Here is a 20849-nt window from a genome sequence, read left to right on the forward strand (position 1 = left end):
TGTTTTTTGTCATTAATGTTCTACCTGTGTCACTCGTTTCTTTCTGTTCTCTGTGGAACCGAGAATCATTTGTGACTTCAGGGAGAGATGGCGGTTGGACAGATTATTGGGGTTAAAGCAGGGATGAGTGTTTTTCACTTGGGCGTATCTGAGGTGTGTTTACCAGCTTGGTCAAAGGTCCACGGTGAAATGATGCTTGATGTGCGTGTGCTTATCTCTGCTTTATGGAGGAGCGTTTCTTGTCAGAGATAGGACCTGTTATAAACAAGTGAGACCTGTTTACCCATCTGACAATTCATGGGAATAAAAATGGACGTGTTATTCTCCTCTCAGAATGAGAGCTAGCAGTTTATCCCTGAGCTAATGCTTCAACAGGAAGTGTGTGACGCTTCAGCCAGAGCGCTGAAGCCCTCCCGGGGGGGGGGGGGTGGCAGCTTCATTAAAACACCGGCTGCCAAGGGGGCAAAATAGTATGTGTCCTCATTGTTGAGTCAAGAACATTTAGTCCATATTAAAGTTTTCCCTAAAATACCTCAAAACAAAATACTGTTAGTTTGTGTAATATGATGTCGTTCTCATTACCCTACATGTGCATATGCATTGCAGGTGCGAGAAGGAGTTATAGCTTCTTTTTTTTACGCCCCCACCAGTGGGCATATAGGGTTACTGTTGCCCATCTGTCCATAAGCATGTAATGGTCTATTTACATCTCTCAAATACTGCAATAGTCAACTGAATCATTCATAAAGTGGAATTCCAGTGACATTTCACATCTCTTGTTGGGACTGGAAGGGGTTCGTATCAGCTGCAGGTAGTCGTCTGATTCTTTTTATATTTGGAGGTGTGTTGGAGCTCACTGACTGACACAAAGACAGAAGTCTATCTCTAACTCTGTCCTGTCTTCCTTTGGCAGCATGCGGTCGTGGCTTCTACAAGTCTTCCTCCCAGGACCTTCAGTGTTCCCGTTGTCCAGCTCACAGCTTCACCGACCGCGAGGGCTCCTGGCGCTGCGACTGCGATGACGGATACTACCGAGCCCTGTCCGACCCCCCGTCTGTGGCCTGCACCAGTAAGACAAACACAACACAGATCAGAACATAGTCCGGTCCCATCCAGTCACCCTGCGCCGTCCTCCAGATGTGTTCCGTAGCCGTCCCTCTGCCTGCTGGCACGCCGTTATAATTACGTTTGCAGGCTGGCGTGTCTGTTTTCTGTCTTATTCGCTTGCTAATGATCACAAGAGCAATTTGCCATCTCCCATCTGAAAAACTGCGATTACAGTCAGCAGCAGCCGCCCCAGCAGCGCCCGCATCCTCCTGGGCAGTGTAGCCGTTACGTGACAGCCATCGACGGCTTATTTACACAGGACGGGGGGATTTCCACTCTGAGGTGGAGCTGCTTTGCCTCCAAATCCCTTCTCAAACATGATCATGTCAGACCGCCACCGGGTCCGTCTTTTGGTTTTTGCCCTTCTGTCAGCTACTGTGTGGGGATGGTGGAGCTGTGGGCTCTAGGAAAGGTCCTCAGGTTACCAGATACACACCTCTGTCATTATTCCTGTTACACGTTCTCTAAGAAACAGAGATGCTGAATTCAATTTATTTTGTAGCAATTTGTTGATTTAAAAACAACAATGAGAGACATGCATATGCCGGAAAATCAGCAGATCCTTCAATCCAGAGCAGCACAGCTTCTCTTTTTTCAGTAGCTTAAGTAGGCCAAGTCAGAATCGGTTATTTTCTCTCTCTTTCTGTGTGTGTGTGTGTGTGTGTGTGTGTGTGTGTGTGTGTGTGTGTGTGTGTGTGTTTGTGGACAGAGACAGTGCCGCTAAGATATAATGCAAATAGTAATATGTTCCATTACTGCTGTGGCTGGTCGGTGCATTAAATCAAAGGATGGGTGGGATTTAATCCTGTAATCATATGAAAAATATATTTATCATTTGTAAAGTAGCTTACGGAGAAACACTGCGGGTCAAACCTTTTCCAGTAATTTCACCATCAGGCATTCTTATGTAACACCATTTCTGGGAATCTGTAACTGCACTTGTTTGGAAAAAAGTAATGTTCCTTTTTGGCTTTTGTGAATGGAAATCTGCTATCTGGAGAAACATTGCAGTGGATAAAGTAGATAAGGGCCAGTTTCACAAGTGCTTTTTTTAACATCCCATACATTAAAAATTTAAAGAATAAAGCTAATCTTTATCGACAAGTTTGCTGCTTGAAAGTTTTTTTTGCCTTTGGGCATAAGATGTTGTCTGTGTGCAGCAAACTGTTTGAAAATCAAGTGGCATTATTCCATAATTATAACTTGGGGCTGCTATTGAGTGAAATCTTGCTTTAGATGAAATGATGCTGAATGTACGGACACTGCTGAAGGTTCCTGTGGTGTTATCAGACGACTCTGGTAGGAGCTGAAAACTGTGTTCAGAGAACTTCAATCCTTCCTGCCTCCAGCAGGAGAGAAACTCTAACAGGGGCTCATCCAGCTATGAAAAGGCTCCTTCATCCCAAAAACAACTAGTTTCAGACAGATTGGAATGCCAGAGGGCAGAACTCTATGATTTAATATTAACTTGTATCTTTGACTGAATTCTTGACCTCATGTAACGTCTTAGATTACATTGATTCGTGCGGGAACTAAAGGAATGAATCATCAGAATCAGAATCCTGTATTAATACATGAGGATTCTATCAATGTTATTACATTTTAGTGTTTGCTTCAAACTTTTAACTGGTTGAATTGTAAGACTAGTTAAGGCTCACTGATATTCTGTTGATCAATGATTCTTTTTTAAATGATGCGTACGTCAGAGTCCAATTGCTAACATATACGTGTTTCTTTTACATCAACATTGATGCATCCACAAGAGGGCAGTGAAGAGTCCAAAGTTTCGACAACAATAAATACGATAATTGCAACGCAGCAAAAGCTAATGATGGGATAGTCGGTGTTCTTGGAGATACAGTGAGATATTTTTTCTTTATTTTGATTGGATTGTAGCCACACTTTCATTTGATTACTGGTGACACTGATATGTTTCATCATAAATGTGCATAAATATATGAATGCAGTCTGCAGATCATCTTTAACCTGAAACACAAACAGACCATAAATGTCAGCCTTCCTAAGTGGATCTGTCAGATACACGTTTGCTTAAACAGATTATTGTTTTATTGGCACAACAAGACTTGGGCTCGTCTCTACGTACCTGGAAACATCCTGTTATCCTACAGTAGACACAGCCTCTGCACTGGACGACATGGTGCAAGTTTGGTTTATTGTCTTTACCTAAATGACACTGACCAATGTTCACCAACCACACATCAGATATGAACGCTTCAGTCAAGCATTGCTGATCACTCGTTGAGTTCAGGAGCACCATGTCGTGGTGATGACAGGAGAACGTTCCCGTCTCTGCAGTGTCTTCTGGGTAATAACCAACACAAGTAGCTCAGTAATTACTAAAATTTATACATGCACACTTATTGTTATTATTCTTTTTCATTAACTTTGGTTCTAGATGACCCCCATGCCACTGTCTGAAAATATATATTTTCAACTTCTATGAATAGATCCAGCCTCCTCTTCATCCACCCAGTGTGATTTCTGCACAGCTGTCTGTGTGTGCATTTCCTCATTCTTTACCGGATTATGCCAATGTGACCAATAGCTACTGCGATTTCCCTTTTTTCATCCAGAGATTAATTGAAAATGAATTTGAGCTATTCGAACAAATAGCTTGATTGACGCGTTCTTTTTTTAACTGGACATTTGTAAGGCTAGCATATCGCATGCCTTAGCAAAACACGGAGATGGATCTCTGGCACACGGAGATTAAGAATGTGTCTATAAGGATTTCAGAGGAAATGAGATGAAGACGTAATGTGTGGACATGAAAAGCCAAATCCAAGCTGAGTAAAGACGAGGGAATAAGTTCTGAAAACATAGTTCCAGATAACCCCTTTCCCGTGTGGTGTGTGTGACGGGGCAGGAGGAAGGCGTGTCGTTGTTTGTTGGGTCTCTATCCGTCCCGTTCACATGCAGAGCTGCTGGGGAATGACATACATGTGCGTGTTCTCCTGAGGCGAGGCGGCACTGGAGCTGTTGACAGGTTGGGGAGTGGGCATCCATCACGGAACAGCTGTGAGCAGCGCTGGGGCAAGCTAGGGGATGAAAAGGGCAGTTGTGAGGAGTCATCTCCCCTTCCCAGCCCCTGCTGCCCCCCCTCACCCCCACCCCTACCGAAAAAATGTGCCACCTCAACACATTGACGTCGGTCAGAGGGCTAGGGGACCGCAAAAGGGCCGTAGACTGTCCACCGTCCAGGGAAACTCAGTGTAGTCAGTTCAGTCATTTACTGTCACTGTTTTTAAAAGTCAGTCAGCTTTATTTTCAACGTACCGTAAATACACCACGTACAGCACAGAGACCCCTCTGACCCACGGTAAACAGGCAGTACAACAGGCAGTACAACAGGCAGTACAACAGGCAGTACAACAGGCAGTACAACACAGGCGTACAACAGGCAGTACAGCAGGCAGTACAACAGGCAGTACAACACAACGTATCAGCTTTTCTGATGTATTTTCCTTATTAAATCTATCTGTCTGTCTGTCTGTCTGTCTGTCTGTCTGTCTGTCTGTCTGTCTGTCTGTCTGTCTGTCTGTCTGTCTGTCTGTCTGTCTGTCTGTCTGTCTGTCTGTCTGTCTGTCTGTCTGTCTGTCTATCTATCTATCTATCTATCTTGTTCATGTTAACTCAGTGTAAATGAATCACATTTATTCAACATTCCATCTAGATAGTCCACGTTAGCTCGGCTTGTAGCATCACCACTACATCTACGATTACCACCAGGTTGACCGTCTGATGACAGACTACACCCTCCCAGCGGCACCACTCACAGTGGTCTCTCATGGTTCTGACCTGACGAGACACGGCGGATATAGAAGAGAGCTCTGCAGCTCTAAGCGAGCAGTTGAGGCCCTCCAGTTTAAAAACTCTTCTGTTCTCTTCGTACCGGTTCTGCTGCAGCGCCATCATTAGAGGATAGGTCACAGGGTCACAGCACACATTTGTAGAGTGAGGATTACCTCATGGGTGATTTGAATAGCACTCACCCCTGCCGTCCCTCTCCCCACAGCTCCCCAATTAGAGCACAGCCAGCTAATAGGCTATGGAGGTTTAGAGCACCCTGGAGCACCTCTCAAGGCTGATAAGCACCAGATTCTTCTTCCTAAGCTTGGATTTACTCAGGTCTCTGCACAAGTAGACATGGACTGTACAAGATGACCTATAAACAATCAGCCATGTTGTCTATAGAGTAGATTATGGGATACAGCGAGGAGCTCCATGCAACTGCAGCTGTTTTCTCACCACCGAGAGAATTAATTCCACAAAATCACAGCTTTAAATCTGCTCCGTGTTAACATGCAAAAGGAAACATAAACTGTGCATGCATACATTCCATGTTTATGCACAACAAAAACACGCTCACACACACTCTTGGTCGCAGCAGTGTTGAAGGGAAGCGAGCAAGTGATTGAGACGTTTCAGGCTGTGGGGGCTCTGGCGGGATAATCCGTGAAATGAAACTTGACTGGGAAGGAGGGGTGAGAGGAGAGAACACGAACAGATAAGACAGAGAGGGGGAGTGAGAGACGGCGAAAAAAATGAGGAGAAAGAAGAGGGTGAGCGACAAGCCCTTCAGCGACACGGATGAGCAGACACACTGGATGCGGCGCAAATCTGGGGGCAGGAAAGTTTCATATTCCTGAGTGCAGACAAGGTATTTTCAGTGAAGCAGAGTGACACCGAGGTCAAAGAATGAGACTCATTATACTTCAAATAAAGTGGGTCACATGATGTATCACTTGTCCTAAAGAAGAGTGGATATACTCAATACTCACCTCCTGCCTCCGTCTCTCCAGCAGCTCTCCAGAATGTGTTTTTCATGCTTCAGGAGTCTCAATGTGACAAATTGTGAGCTATCAGCTCCCTCCTCCAAACAGAAAGGAGTGCAAACCGTCTCCCTCTTGGGCAGATTTGTTGCCCTGTTTCCCTACCATGAGGGTAGTCATGAGGTGCTCTTGATTGGGTGAAATACAGGCCAGAACTAATGATCTCGCTGCTGATAAACCGTTGATATATGGTAGACGAAACCCTAACTTTGTGTTCATCTTCTCCAATAAGTCAAATACAAATGACAAATTGTGTTAGACAGTATTCGTGATGTTAAATATGACAATATAATTCGGCTGGCTTGAGCTGCAAGCTCAAACCCCCACCTGCCAGAAGTCCAATTGGATTTTATGTCCAGACCTGATCAGGCACAAAGGAATCATCTTTATTGATCTTAAAACACACTTTGTTTGGTGCCTAAATGAGAAAGATCAAGGGTCGGCTTGATCTAATCTCCCTTCACCTCAGGCTGCTTTGATCTATGGCACCCGGGACCCAATGAGAACGACACAAGGTCAATGACGTCATCATTACTGTCCGTGACCATGGGAATACAAGAATAAAGGATTCACTGTGTGTGTGTGTGTGTGTGTGTGTGTGTGTGTGTGTGTGTGTGTGTGTGTGTGTGTGTGTGTGTGTGTGTGTGTGTGTGTGTGTGTGTGTGTGTGCGCACATGTGCATGAGAGGTTGTGTTGAGGGACCCCTTCCCTCTCTCCAAAGGGGGTGGAGTGTCCGTGCCGTGGCTGGAGTGGAGTGTATCCAGCATCAGTCACTCGTCTCCACTTCACCTTCCACAGGTGTCTCCTCCACCCCCACCCCCCAGCCCGTCTCTCAGCTCACCTGCTAATCATGAATATGGATGTTTCCATGGAGACCTTGGGTCTAATAGGTGGAATGGGACAAACAACCAAGTGCATTTAATAGCGCGCTTCAATATATTGATTGCAGTCGGGGGGGGGGGGGGGGGGGGGGGGCTTCATGCATTTGCATGACCTGTTTTGTTGGTAAATGAGACTAATTTATGGAGCTGAGAGGTCCTCTCCGTGATTACCTCAAAGAATAATTCTTGACGGAACATTACAGTTTAGATCTCCCAGAGAACACGAAGACGTTCTTAAAACATCCATAAACAAAGAATACAAGTCATATAATCTTTACGGCACCGTGGGGGGGGGGGGTGGTTTATTTATACCAACATCTGGCCCATAAAAGCCAACAGCCTGGAATCTGAAAGATGAAAGCAGCAATTTGTTATTCATTGTTTTACGAGATGAGCTAATCTCTTCACCATTACGTGAACGTTTACTGGCAAATGGACTGTGGTCTTGTGCACCTTTGATGACATGAGGCTAGTTGTTATTGTGCATCAGGTTAGATTATATATGGCAGTTTAAGGCTGGCCATAATCCCAGTTGAAATCTTCTTCATAAATAGTGCGGGTTAGTCTTAGTCTTTGAGGGGTTTTTTTTGGAAAGATGTTAACTTAAAGTGACATTAAGAGTCCTGCTGTCTACATGATATAAACCTCCACAAACCCCACAAAGCCACCGACTCCAGCAGGTTTATGTTTGGCAGATGAGAAAACATGTAGAGTAGCTGTCTGCGCGTTCCTGTTCCCCGCTAACCCTTTTTCATCTCACCCTCCAACAGGTCTCATTCTTCTCTACAGCAGCTGCAGATTTGAAAATGTTCACAGTCATTACATAAAAAGATGTCAGGATGAATCATCGGTTAGGTTCGCATGCAAAGCAACCTTGTAAAAAAGTACCAGGTGTCTGCCTTAAAAACATAGCAGGTAGCATTTCTGCATAGTTTCCTGAAATAAATTCCTGAAATAAATTATTAGATTAAATAAATATACAAAATTAAATTAAATTATATTATATTAAATTAGATTCAATTAAAATAGATCATTATATTATTATATTAAATTAATATATAGAATATATTGAATAAATTAATATATATTAAATAATATATTGAAATAAATTAAATTATTTGTACCCATTAGCACCTGATGGTTCCAAGCCTGAGAGTTTTCTTCATTTTGCTCCTTTTTTAATGCTGCTGGGATTATATCTTTATATTTTTGTTCTGCCTGATTATAATAATTATAATTATATTATTATTATTTACTTAATTAATTCATTTATCAGTTAAAGCTTATCTTTCCATTTTAAATGGATCACATGACGAAACGCTGAATTCAGCTAAGAGTTCAAACATTTAAACAACTGCGTGATTTTTTTTTTATCGCTGCTTGTATGTTCCTTACAGTAAATCAGCTTGAAGACAGTTTTATAGCTAACATTTATGAGCCAATCAAAAGTCGCGTAGTTAACTCATCACGTTTATGTTGGGGAGTCCTTAAATGTTTATGAATGTGATAATCAGAAAACGTAAATGGTACTTTAGACTGATAAAGCCTTTAGAGTTTTAAATTAATTTTAATCGTCAGGTGTAAATGATGATGACGGAGGCTGAATGGTTAGATGTGCTGCTCTGTAATGAGACTTCATAAACACAGTGACATAAAGCTGCAGTGGTTATGAGGTTATTCTCACTTTGAAAACGTCTCCACTCCTTTAGCCTCCTAACACTGACCTTGGTGCCTGCCAGAGCTGACTTCCTTTCAGTGTACCTGCACTATTTTATTTTTTTTTATGATCTGAGCCTTATTATATGTGAGTGGGAGTGTTTGGCTCCAGGGCTGGAGCTGGCGTGTCCTATACTGGTTTTTCTAGAGAACAGTGAAGGCACAGATCCAGTCAGTGCACCCTCTTGGCTGTCGCTTCCCTTATTTAATGCTGGCTTCCTCCGTGTCCACCTCTGACAGGACCTCCCTCAGCACCGCAGAACCTGGTGTACAACATCAACCAGACCACCGTCAGCTTGGAGTGGAGCCCGCCGGCGGACACGGGCGGCCGCAACGACGTCACCTACAGGGTCATCTGCCGGCGGTGCAGCTGGGAGCCTGAGGAGTGTGTTCCGTGTGGGCTGAACGTGGGATACTCCCCCATGCAGTCGGGATTAGTGGACACTTACGTGACCGTCATGGACCTGCTCGCTCACGCCAACTACACTTTTGAGGTGGAGGCTGTGAACGGGGTGTCGGACCTGAGCCGCACACAGAGGCTGTTTGCAGCCGTGAGCATTGCTACTGGTCAAGCAGGTAAGGACTCATTCCGTTAAGTTTACTGGTAACCCTTCAGCGGGGTGAACGGCTCTATCCTACAAATGTTTTGGATTTTTTTTTTGCAAACTTTATAAAGTCATCAACAGTTTCCTGAATAGTCAGATCAGTAGCCGTCTATGTTTGTGTGCAGAGCATAGAGCTGAAGTCAGTCTGTTAGCAGTGTAGCTGTTGGTTCAGCTATTATGTTGTGATGGCGAATATTCTGAGTTGAATCCAAGATATAGATTTAAGTTACATCACTAAAAACATCATCATTTCTATTTTATAATGGAGTAAATATACAAGGTGCAGTAGGTTACAGTATTTTCTGCACTATAAGGCGCACCTAAAAGCTTGTAATTTTCTCAAAAAAAACAAAAATGCACCTTATAATCCAGTCTGCATTTTATACGGAATTTTTTTAAAAATAGGCCATTCATTGAAGGTGCGCCTTATAGTCCGGAAAATTCCGTACTTGACTTCACACGTGGAATGCTCCGTTTCTCTGCCTCTTAAAATGCAAGGAATGCATTTTCTAAAACAGTGAAAAACGTCTTTGGAGCTGAAGGTGAATAAAAATGTGTTCCTCACTCCAGCGTGATCACGGTACACCATTAGTTCCGTCTGAGAGAGCATTATGCATTGGGAACGTGGCCGTTGACTTCTTCAGACCTCTGCAAACTGCAGTAGTGATGACCCGTTAGCATGAATGGTCATAGTCTGGTCTGATCCATAATATATCCAGCTTGCATATTACTCAACGCGTGTGGCAACACTACAATGGCAAACATTATTAGCTTAGGAATGAGGCAAACTCCCAGTGGTACCTAAAGAGCCAGAACTGTTTGCAACTTAGTCTCCAGGGAATCCACAGTAATTAAAATGCTGTATTTTGTATTTTCTGGTGACAAACTCCAACGCTTTTTTTTCCTTTTTTTTAAGAATTAATTATTTCTATGGATCAATCCAACAGGATTCCTCTTTCATGCTCGAGCATCCATGAAACACAGTTGGCCCAAAATAATGTTCTGACTGTGCTGATTTAAAATTGCAAGCAGAGCACTAGAGCTGTAACTGGACCAATAGTACAACCCATGTTTCTGGGCAAAAAAGCACCTAGAATGCCTCTAGAACATCTTCATATGGTTTCAGTCAGTCGTGTACATGTCATCATGTGCTGATGTTTTAGTAGAGCTGCTCAACTGTCACTGTTCTCTTTAACCTTCGTCTGGTGTTAGCTTTCTGTTACCATTTCCGATGTTAACGGGTCGGTTTCGACCCGCGTTTTAAATCATCTCTAAAATACACTAAAAGCAATCATCTATCATCCAAATTGTTTCTCATCTCTTGGTTACATTGTTAGGCTTCCTTATCCATGAAAATATTAGTTTTAATATTTTTGGTGTGGGCCTCTGGGCCTTTTTTTTTCAGTATAGCCCTCGATTTCAATTTTAAAAACTGGTAAAATGAGCCTCAAGAGAATCATGTAAATAAAAAAATAGGTTGTTGTGTTACCTGAGTATTACTGAGGGGTATTATAACACATGTCTTGAATAAATTTTTTTCATTTATTTTTTCATTTTAATATTATTAACTCTACTAACATCTATGGTGTTACGGGTCAATTTCGACCCATATATATTTACTTCGAGGAAATGAAAAAAAAAGTTTTTTTTTCAGCAATAGAACTTTACTATATACACAAAATGAAAAGCAGAACAAGTAATAACTCAAAATATAGATTTGCAAGGTCAAACAACCAATCAAGCATATGTTGCAAAATTCCAAATTCGAAAACTAATAAAAAACTAAATCAGAGTAAAAGTCTCTGTATGCAAGAACATTCATATGTATGTGTGTGTGTATGTATGTTTAGATGCATGTGTGGCAAAAAGTGACACTATTTGCGTGTTCTTTGCTGGTATATTTCTTGCACTTGAAGCACAGTTCGTTTGTCTTTCTGTCCTTCCTGCTTGGGCAGACCTGACACCTCTTTCTTTTAGAATCAGGTGGCCTGAATTGGGTTCTGGCTGTGGCTGGTGCGATTGGTGTTGAGGCAGGGCTGGCTGAGTAGGATGCCGGCGAGGATGCTCTTTGTGTTGCTGATGTTGTGGACAGAGTGGTAGGTGAGCTCTGCAGCTGTCTGACCAAGGCTGCAGCATCTGGGTCTCGGGGAACCCGCTGCCTTTGCTCAATGTGTGGCTTCACGAGTGAATTTCTGAGCTCCTCAAGAAACAATCTCCGCTTGGCTTTTTTGGTTGAGTTCCACCCTGGGTGGATGTGGGTCCACAACACAAATGCATTATATGCAGACACATCAAGCATGTCGTAAAATACAACCATTGGCCATCTCCTGGTCATTCGCTGGCAAGTGTAGGTGGCAGTCAGCTTGTCTAGGTTGTCCACTCCACCTTTATTCTTGTTGTAGTCAAAGATAATTGTGGGCTTTTTGTCACTTCCTGATGACACAGCTGCATCTTTGTGAAGAGTAGACATCAGCGTCACATTCCTTCTTTTTTTTGGACAGTATGAGACATCAGACAACCCTCATTAGCATACAAAGATGAAACACATTTCAACGACCCCCTTTGACACCCCCACCAACAATCGTTGAGGAGCCAGACGGGTTTCAATGACAGTCGTTGGAATGTGAATAGCACTGACCACACCCCACAGGGTTAATAAGCTGGGACGTGATCAGCCGCCCTCTGAACTGAAGAAGTCTATTGTATGAGATACAAAACGTCTTCAAGAACTTTCTTGACGTCGAGTGGATTGACTTCAACAGCTTTTGGATAACAATGACCTGTATGACTGAGAACCTACACAGACATGTGACATGCCCGACTTCATTTGTTTTTGTTTCTGTGCAGGTAAACTGGAAAACAAAAATCCAAAATGAGATTCCACTAAAGCTCACACGACTAGGAGAGGAGCTGGCTGTCTGACAGTGCACTTATGCTATCAGTTTTTGCTCTAATTATTGCTTTATAAGCTTATTTTATAACAGGGTCGAAACCGACCCTAGCACCACAAAGGTAACAATTTCAACCAGAGCATTTTATAATTTAGTGAAAAAAAAATTTGGGATATTATTTTGTTGTAATAGAGGTACCTGACAAAGTCAAAAAGCCTTGATGCAATAAACGCATTTTTGTGGTAGTTTTAGGAATTTAAAATCAAGAACGGGTCGGTGGCGACCCTAACAACAGACGAAGGTTAAAAACGTACGTCTCTGGAGGCTGTGTTTTGCACCTAAAACAGCTTCTATTAGTCTATTAAATGTTTGTGAGACAGACGGAAAGAAGGAGGCAGTGGGCTGAATGGATGTGTGCAGGAGGTGAAGTCAAGATGATGTATTTAGCCGGGCTGGATTGGTGACAGAGACACGCGCTGGAATGTGCCGAGGGGGTGACAAGCCAAGGACACGAGGATGGTGAGCAGAGGACGACCTGCAGGAAAAAGACAGAAAACACTATTAACTCCAGTCACGCATAATTATATGTGACATGTTGACAAGAGACAATTACTCAGCTAACCTGGTTGAATATTTAGCCATTAGCTGCTGTGAAAGAGACTGGCCTGCTTGGACAAGATGATGTCATCTTTATTATTTTGAAGAAAAAAAACAATCATTTAAAGTCCTAGAATCCTGTAATCTGAGTAACAGACCATGATGGTTGATCAATGATTTAGGTTTCTTAAAGTTCTCTTTCAGATTTTGTATTTTTTACATCCCGCTTCGAAGCAGTGATGTCATCGACAGTGTTTTTTTGTTCGTCCACCAAATATCTTCACAACCGTTGCAGATAGAAAGATGAAACAAAAAGCACATCACTCAGGCAGCAAAGGGGATGGAAATGACATGATGACCTCGACCTTGAGAAAACTAGGTCAAGGTCAAATTTCAACTTTTGTACTCTCCGGAACCGGATAAGTTAGAAAGAGGAGGGAGGCCAGTGTGAGTAAGACCATAGATCAAAGCTAGTGCATAGCTTTGACCATAGATCAAAATGATGCACTAGCTTTGATCTATGATCAATATGAGTAAATGAGTGGATTAATGAGTGGGTTCTAAATGAGCGGATTCTCTCCTCCTCGTCTGTCTATGAGACACTATGACGCTTGTGGAGATGCTTGCCTCAGTCACATGACTGTCTTCTTAAAGGGGCCGCTCCGGCCTCGGTCACATGACTATCTTCTTAAAGGGGCCGCTCCGGCCACTAACACAGAAGACATTACCGCTACATTAAAACTCCTAAGCAAAACCAAGCGTTGGCACGATGTTACGAGGACGCTGCAAATAAAGTTGATACTCATTTGATTCACACTAATTAGTATATTTAGAAGAAAAAAAAATTTTTTTTACTGATGATATCATTTTATTTTCTTGTATTTATCCAACACACCTTAAAGGCCAGTCTGTGAAATTATTGTGTGACGTTAAACTGGTCTGTGGAGGACAAAACGTTTGGGGAACGCTGCTGTAAACCATCATCACTACACGATTGAGTGGTGCTGCTCTCTGAATTTATGAAATCTAATAAAAGAGGTAAGACTATACTGTAGTCCATATTTTCATTGAAGTGCTGGACAATAGAATTTGATCTATGGTCATGATGGTTGGTGTAATTCACCCTGTTGCTCGTCGGACTCTTGCTGTGTCCGGCTTTTCCCGGTCCGTTAGGGATGCTTTAGAGTTTAGTAATTGGTACACTGCAGCTTCCCAAAACAATTGACACTTTCCGAGCACGGATGCCAGACCACTCATTAGAGGAGGACTGCATTATTAAAGCTTTTATGGCTCATCATTTAAAATTGATTAACCTTGTGTGTTGAGATTTTAGAGCCTCTCAGCACTGGATGAACCTCAGGAAGAGAGGAGCTCTCTCTCATCCATCCCTCCTCATCTCCACCTCCTGCATGATAATCACGATGAACGTAGGCTGCTACCTGGGGACTGACTGGCAGTGTGAACATGCAGAATGTGGATGCAGATGGTAATCCATCTGATGAGGAATTCACAACTCCACTAATTACACCCAAGCAAATGTCTGGAGTCAGGCTGGAGCTGCAGAGTTCCCATTGTTCCCAGAAACCTAATTACCCCGAAGCTCTGTCTGAAGCGAGTCAAAGTGGAGGCTGCAGGTTCCTCACTTTGATTCCTTAACTTCTTCCTATGCAGCAGCTGAATAGAAATCCATCAACTTGAGGATCTTTGTCATCTTCAGCGTACGGTGGAAGTTAAGAGCGCGTTTCAATCAGCACTCCATTGTGAGTCAACAGCGCCACGGAGCTGCCCTCTGAGGCCCTCTGCGCCTCGGCTTTCCTCAAGCACACTTGTAAACAAGGCCTTTTGTTCTTCCAGCGCACTCATGAGCGGGCACTGCTTGCAGAATATCCATTAATATTTATTCAAGAGGATGTTCACATCCCTGCTCTGGAAACACCACGAGGAGAAAAAGGGCACAGAAATAGGACTGGAAATTAGTTATGAAAATACAGCGCTACCTGTGTGTGTGTGTGTGTGTGTGTGTGTGTGTGTGTGTGTGTGTGTGTGTGTGTGTGTGTGTGTGTGTGTGTGCACATTCATCTTGAGACCATTGGTATGGAGTGAAGTTGTGATTTAAAGAGGTGTAAACAGCGTAATGAGTGAAAGGAAGCGCCTTTAGGAATTGATTTTAGTGTTGACTGCTTGTATTAGCCTACAGCACAAAGCCAGCTCCGCTCCACCAGCAGCTTTACAATAGATGAGCTGGGCTCTGAAGTGTTCACCGGCTCCCGGGGTGAGTCACAGCAGAAATCTGGGGGTGTAACTTGGGCTGATGCATTATTTAATGGTGGTGAGTTTGACTAGAAATACTTCAGAATGCTGAGAATGTCATGGCTGTTACTGTATTTCTGAACATTTGATCATATAAAGGCCATAATTACGTGAAGCAATTCAAAAATAAAATATGGTTTTTAAAATCATATGAATCAAGGGGTTCAGTATGGAACTTATTTTGTAATTATAGAGGGACAATTACATTAAGAGCTCCCACGATATTTCGTTCACAACCCCCCTCATCATCTCACAAACAGCATTAGGGCTGGACTGTAGAATTAACCATTAAACAGCTGTGACTGACAAGTGAAAAAACATTTTTTTCATATTTTTTATTATTTTGAGCTTCTGTTCATCCATGTAGTAATGCATGGACAATATTATTATTATTTTTATTAAGTCTTATTATTATTATTATTATTATTATTATTAATTGTATTATCGTTATTATTGTTATTATTATTATTATTATTATTGTTGTTGTTGTTGTTGTTGTTGTTGTTGTTACACAGATGTCAGGGTTGGTATGTTGGAGTGTGTTTGCATCCCAGAATTAGGGTCCATGTGTTCACAGGGGGTCCCCTCTGTGACCTGGGCTAACAGAACTGAGTTAGATTTTCATTAAAGCTTGATATAATTGAAGGAGACTGTTGGGCCTTGGTGGAGCTGCGTTCTCTGTTGGGCGTCTGCTTAATCTATTTTTTTCTGTGAAAATACTGCTGGTTGCCGATGGGCAGCTATTGATGTTGAATCCACACATTTACAAATCCAGATGATTGGACAGCATCCCTCACAGATGAAACACTGGATGAAGACAGTGATGTGAAGGTTTCCAGCTGTTGCAGGGCGATGCGGCGTGATGATGCGGCGCTCTGCCTCATCTCGGTCACAAACTGCTTTGGAGCACGGCTCGTCCTGTGCTGGAATAATGATATCATTTACATGCCCTCGTCTTCCAGAGCTGCGAGCGTTTATGCAGCTCTTTAAATAGTCAAGAGGTTTGAGGCGCCGCTGAAAACACGTGTTCAAGATCCCAGGGGGTTAAAATGTGTTTGCCACCGATGCCTTAAGGAGCAACTTAATACCCAGGTTTTACTTGATCTCCCTTCACGCCCCCTTTCCAAATCAAGGCGGGATACACTCCAGCCACACCCACCTCGCATGCTGAGACCTTTATTATTATCTTTCCTGTGAGTTACTCATGCACGCCTTCAGACATTTCTCCCCACATTTCCATGAATATCATATTGAAGGAGCCTCAGATTAATCTCTGAATGCCAACAACATCCACACTGCTCACTTTCAGCATGAGGAATTTGAACAAACCGTGTTAATCTTTAACTGCTCTGTGCTTTGTGCAGCCTTGTGTGAATGTGGAATGATGTTATGGCCCCTCCAAGTACAAATCTACTGAAACATTCAGAGAACAACCGGCCATTCTTCTTTGTGTAATATCTCAATGAAGCAAAAAAAAAAAAAGCGCTGGGACGCAGAAGAATGTAAGCTAACTATTTGTTCTTTCATCTGAACATCCTCTCTGCCCTCGGAATGCGTGAGAAGCAAATGTTCTCATATTTGTCTTCTCTCTCTGTCTTTTAGGAGAGTAGTTCAGTATTTTGTTGCATGATTTCATCATCATTTACTCATTTTTGCAAAAATTAACACAAATTGTTGCTTTATGTCCAAACTAGGAAATTATATAGCAACTTTATCCTCTCCAAATGGATATTGTTCCATGAATTTGTGAAAGTAACGCTTTGGGATCAATGAAGGCGTTGATTAATCCCTCTTTGTGTTCCAAATCTGCCTTAAACAGAAGCATTGATTGATTGTGAGCGTTCCCCGCTGACCAGCACCAGCCAGTGTAATTTTCTAGTTAAAGCGGATCCTCCTTTGTAGCGTTTGTCCCTGGTTTTACGTTACCTGGGAGCCCATTCTTTTCACCACCCTCCTACTGCACATGCTTGGGGTAATTTGATGAGAGCTGGGCAAAGCAGTAAGATCCAACAGCTGCAATAAAACGGTGGTGGTCTCAGAGCAGCAGCTCGCAGCACTTAACCTGTAGCTTTTCTGTAAATGCCTCCTGATTTGTCTGTCACCCAATCCGTCAGCAATGAATAATTTTCATGGAAGGTGCACTTTAATTACTTTCCCATTTAAATGGCATTATCGTGGCCTATCTAGGTAATTAATCTCACCAAGTATCCTGTTTCAGCCTTTTATTGCTGGCAGACGAGCTCCCTAAATCCCCCCCATGAATCCGCTGTGCTTGAATGAGCCCTCCCTGGTAGAAGCGTTGTGTGTTTCCCCTTCACTCGGTCTCGGTTGCTGCCGTTGGACGGTCCTTTTCTCCTGGTGCAGGAAGCCTGTCAGAGCAACGGGCTGTTTCACTGCCTCCCAAAGAACACAGTCAGACACATCCAAGCAGGGCTGTAGCCAAGAATAGACCCCAACCAGCCGGCTGCAGGTTTAACACACTGTAGGCCTGGTTGCATGATCAAGAAAGATTTGTTGTGAATAAGGAACGTATAGAACTATTAAGAGTCTAATATAAATTCAGGGCTGAAGGTGGAAGTTTTAGTCACACATTGACAGAAAACAACCAAATGCTACACACTTTTTAGTGAGGCCAAATATTCAACAAAACATATCTAAACATAACAAAACCTAAAAAAACTACAAAAGAAAGAGAAGCAGGGAAAAAAAAAAAATGTGTGTGTGTGTGCGCACACACACACACACACACACACACACACACACACACACACACACAGTGGTTCCGGAAGAAATTTTGTAAGTACAAAATTTCGCAAGTAGAGACGCGTTTTCCATGCAAATGCACTAATCCGTTCCAAGCCCCCCAAAACTCTGACATAAATGTTTTATGAAGCATAAAAATGCATCAAAACATGTAACAAATACATGTTACGATTAGATTATTACATAATAAATGAGAGTTGTGCATAACGTAAAAAACAAAGAATAGAGTAAAGAATAAAAATGACGGTCATTAACCTTTTAACTGCTGTCCTCATTGTTTTTTGCCCTCTTTGGTTCATGCCCTCTTGCCCCACCATGAACAACAGAGTGAATTCCAGTCCTCCTTCTGAACTTCTCCATCCACCCACGCGATGCCTTAAACTCCTTAAACTTCCTTTTGTTTTAATAACGTGGTGATTGTAGATGCATTACGGCCATATTCTTTGGTGAGATCAACCAAACGCATCCCTTTTTCATGCTTTTCTATCATCTCTCCCTTTGTTTGTACAGACAAAAAAACTCTTTTCTTCGTCTTTTCTTTTCCTCTTTTCTCCGTCACTTTCTTGGGGTCCATAGTGAATACTCTAAAAGTTAATATATTTACGTAAAACTATCAGAACAGCTCATGGGTCGAGGTACGAATGACGAGGACGCTGCATAGAAACCTATAGCTCCACACAGAGGTCCCTCTGAGCCAATTGGATACCAGTAAGATACTATGTGATATCCAATGGCACAGCAGCTATGAGAATTTGCGTTCGGGAATGCATATATATATATATATATATATATATATATATATATATATATATATATTTATACGGTTCGCCCTCGCGCATCAACACTCACAACTTCACCTCATCGCTGATTTTTGGTAGGCAGTCATGTGATATCCTACTCGCGTTCTATTGGCTGATGGCATCAGGAAGTGCGCCACGTTCCTTGAGTCTCAGACTTCCGTGAGACACAAAATTGCTTTAAACAGTCTATCAGAGTGTTTTAAAGGTAATACAGATAGAAGGTAGTTTAATCGGTGTGGGGGGGTTCAGAAATGTTTAAATTACCGTAAATAATAAGATAAATAGTTTGTCACTATATCGCGGAATTCATTATTTGCGTGTGGTTCCTGGAACGCATTAACCGTGAGGAACTAAGTGCGCATGTTACATATATATAAAAAAGATTTTTTATTTTTTTCTGCCTCTCTGTCTTTTGTGTTGTTGTTGTTTTTGCTACTGCCTTATTTTTTGGGGGTTATTTTTTGTTGTTTTTTAAAAAAAAAAAAACTTTTTCTTTTCCATGCTGGTTTATTTGTGTTCCGATTCAGCATTTTTTAATTTGGGACATTTGCAGACTGCGATGTTATTCCATTCTGAAAACTGTGTGAAAAGTTGCGACATTCTGATGTGTTTCGCTCAGCTGGGAATATGTGGAAGTTGAAAAGAGAACGCTGCTTCGTATTCAACCTCGTCCTATAGGCAGCAGACACAGACAGGGTTTTAATTATTCAGACCTCTGCGAGCAGCAGAAAGAGATGGAGGCGATGCTTTTCCTGACAGTCAATCTGCTGTTTGCTTCCACACACAAACCTGTCTTTTCAGCCAGACCCTCACCTCGTCCTCTCTCACACACGTCAGTCGCTCTCATTTACCAGCCCAGACGTTTGACAACTCATTTTCTGCACAAGTTGGCCCCTAAGCAAGATTCCCAGAGCACCGTAGCACTTATCAGGGTTTTGGGGATATTAAATGTGCGTGTGTGTGTGTGTGTATTTTAACGATATCATAAAGCCTTCTGTAAACAAGTAAAGAATTCTCTGCAGGCACAAAGCGGCTACAACACACACGGATGTGTTTGACTAGACACCGCTGCATGTTTGCATGTTGGAGACAGGCTGGCCCTGTATTCAGCCTGCCAGTCTGAGGGGGTAAAGGTGAACGTTCACCTCACACAGCAGGAAGAATGGAATGGATGGAATAATCTGCATGTGGGATTATTAGAGTTGAAAAGGTTGTTCTGATCCCTGTCACCAAATTTGTCTTTTACAAAGAAGCATAAGAAACACGTCATTAAGGATGTGACATAGAGCATATAAAGTGTGATTGTAGTGGATGGAGTTAGGTCTGTAGTTAGTGATGGAAACTACTTTAAACTCATAGCTTTTCAGGGAAACCAATGACTTCACACCAGAAGAAGATGAGAGCAAAGCTTTCAGCTCATGAGGAATCGGGTTTGGTTCAGTGGAGCTTCGGAAGGTCCTGCATTTAAATTCACGGGAAGACTTTTCTGAGTGGAATTTGTACAATCTCCTCACGTCTGTGTGGTTGGATGGATGATGGATGAATGATCAAATTCATAGTGTGTATACTATACACCATTACTAAAAAAATACACCCAAGTTCCCACCAGTTCAGAGAATGATAGATTTGGTTTCTTTTAGAAATACACAAATGGTCTATCCCTGAGGATATATTCTACATATCATCATTTTGGAAAGATGCATCTCTTGTCTTTATGATCCCTGGAGATTTAGTAATGACTGTTAAAAATGCCGTTAAAAGTGCTTCTTTATCCCAATCAAGCCAAGAAAGTAAATTCTTATTCTTTAAATTATTTTATGCCACATTTCAATTCCATCAACCTTCATGAAAATCCATGAAGTAGATTTTTTTAGTGTGCTTTTTTAAAATCCAGTAATAATATGAGCATTACTCCCATAAATTTCCTCTGGAATGAATGGAGAACAAGCTATAGCTGTGTTAATACCAACCCAGCACACACACACACACACACACACACACACACACACACACACACACACACACACACACACACACACACACACACACACACACACACACACACACACACACACACACACACACACACATGTTCCCGTGTAAGAGTGGGTTTCACATGTACATGTAACAGTACATGAGCAGATGGGGCCACCTGAGCCCACTCCCTGTCACCACCTTAGGGTGACAGATCACGAGTGTTCACTCAGTGAAATTACAGACCTGAGGGTGGTTGATGAGAGATGTCACTGTCGACAAAAATGGAACTCTAATATATTCCATCTCAGCTTTGTTGGACGTTTATTAATGTCTTCTAGTGACTGCCACT

At 42.3% G+C, this 20849-nt stretch overlaps 1 protein-coding gene across 4 annotated transcripts in view; it reads left to right on the forward strand.

Annotated features, from left to right (window-relative positions):
- The window catches only part of epha7 (eph receptor A7), an 81017-nt gene that overhangs the window by 20172 nt on the left and 39996 nt on the right, over nt 1-20849 (forward strand). For all 4 annotated transcript variants that reach the window (XM_068342022.1, XM_068342025.1, XM_068342023.1 and 1 more), the window contains exons 4-5: nt 914-1069; nt 8798-9133. In XM_068342022.1, coding sequence (XP_068198123.1) covers nt 914-1069; nt 8798-9133 — 492 coding nt within the window. The remainder of the gene's footprint in view (nt 1-913; nt 1070-8797; nt 9134-20849) is intronic.

The sequence above is a fragment of the Antennarius striatus genome, chromosome 19 (genome assembly GCF_040054535.1).
Source record: "Antennarius striatus isolate MH-2024 chromosome 19, ASM4005453v1, whole genome shotgun sequence".
NCBI classification, from domain to species: Eukaryota; Metazoa; Chordata; class Actinopteri; order Lophiiformes; family Antennariidae; genus Antennarius; species Antennarius striatus.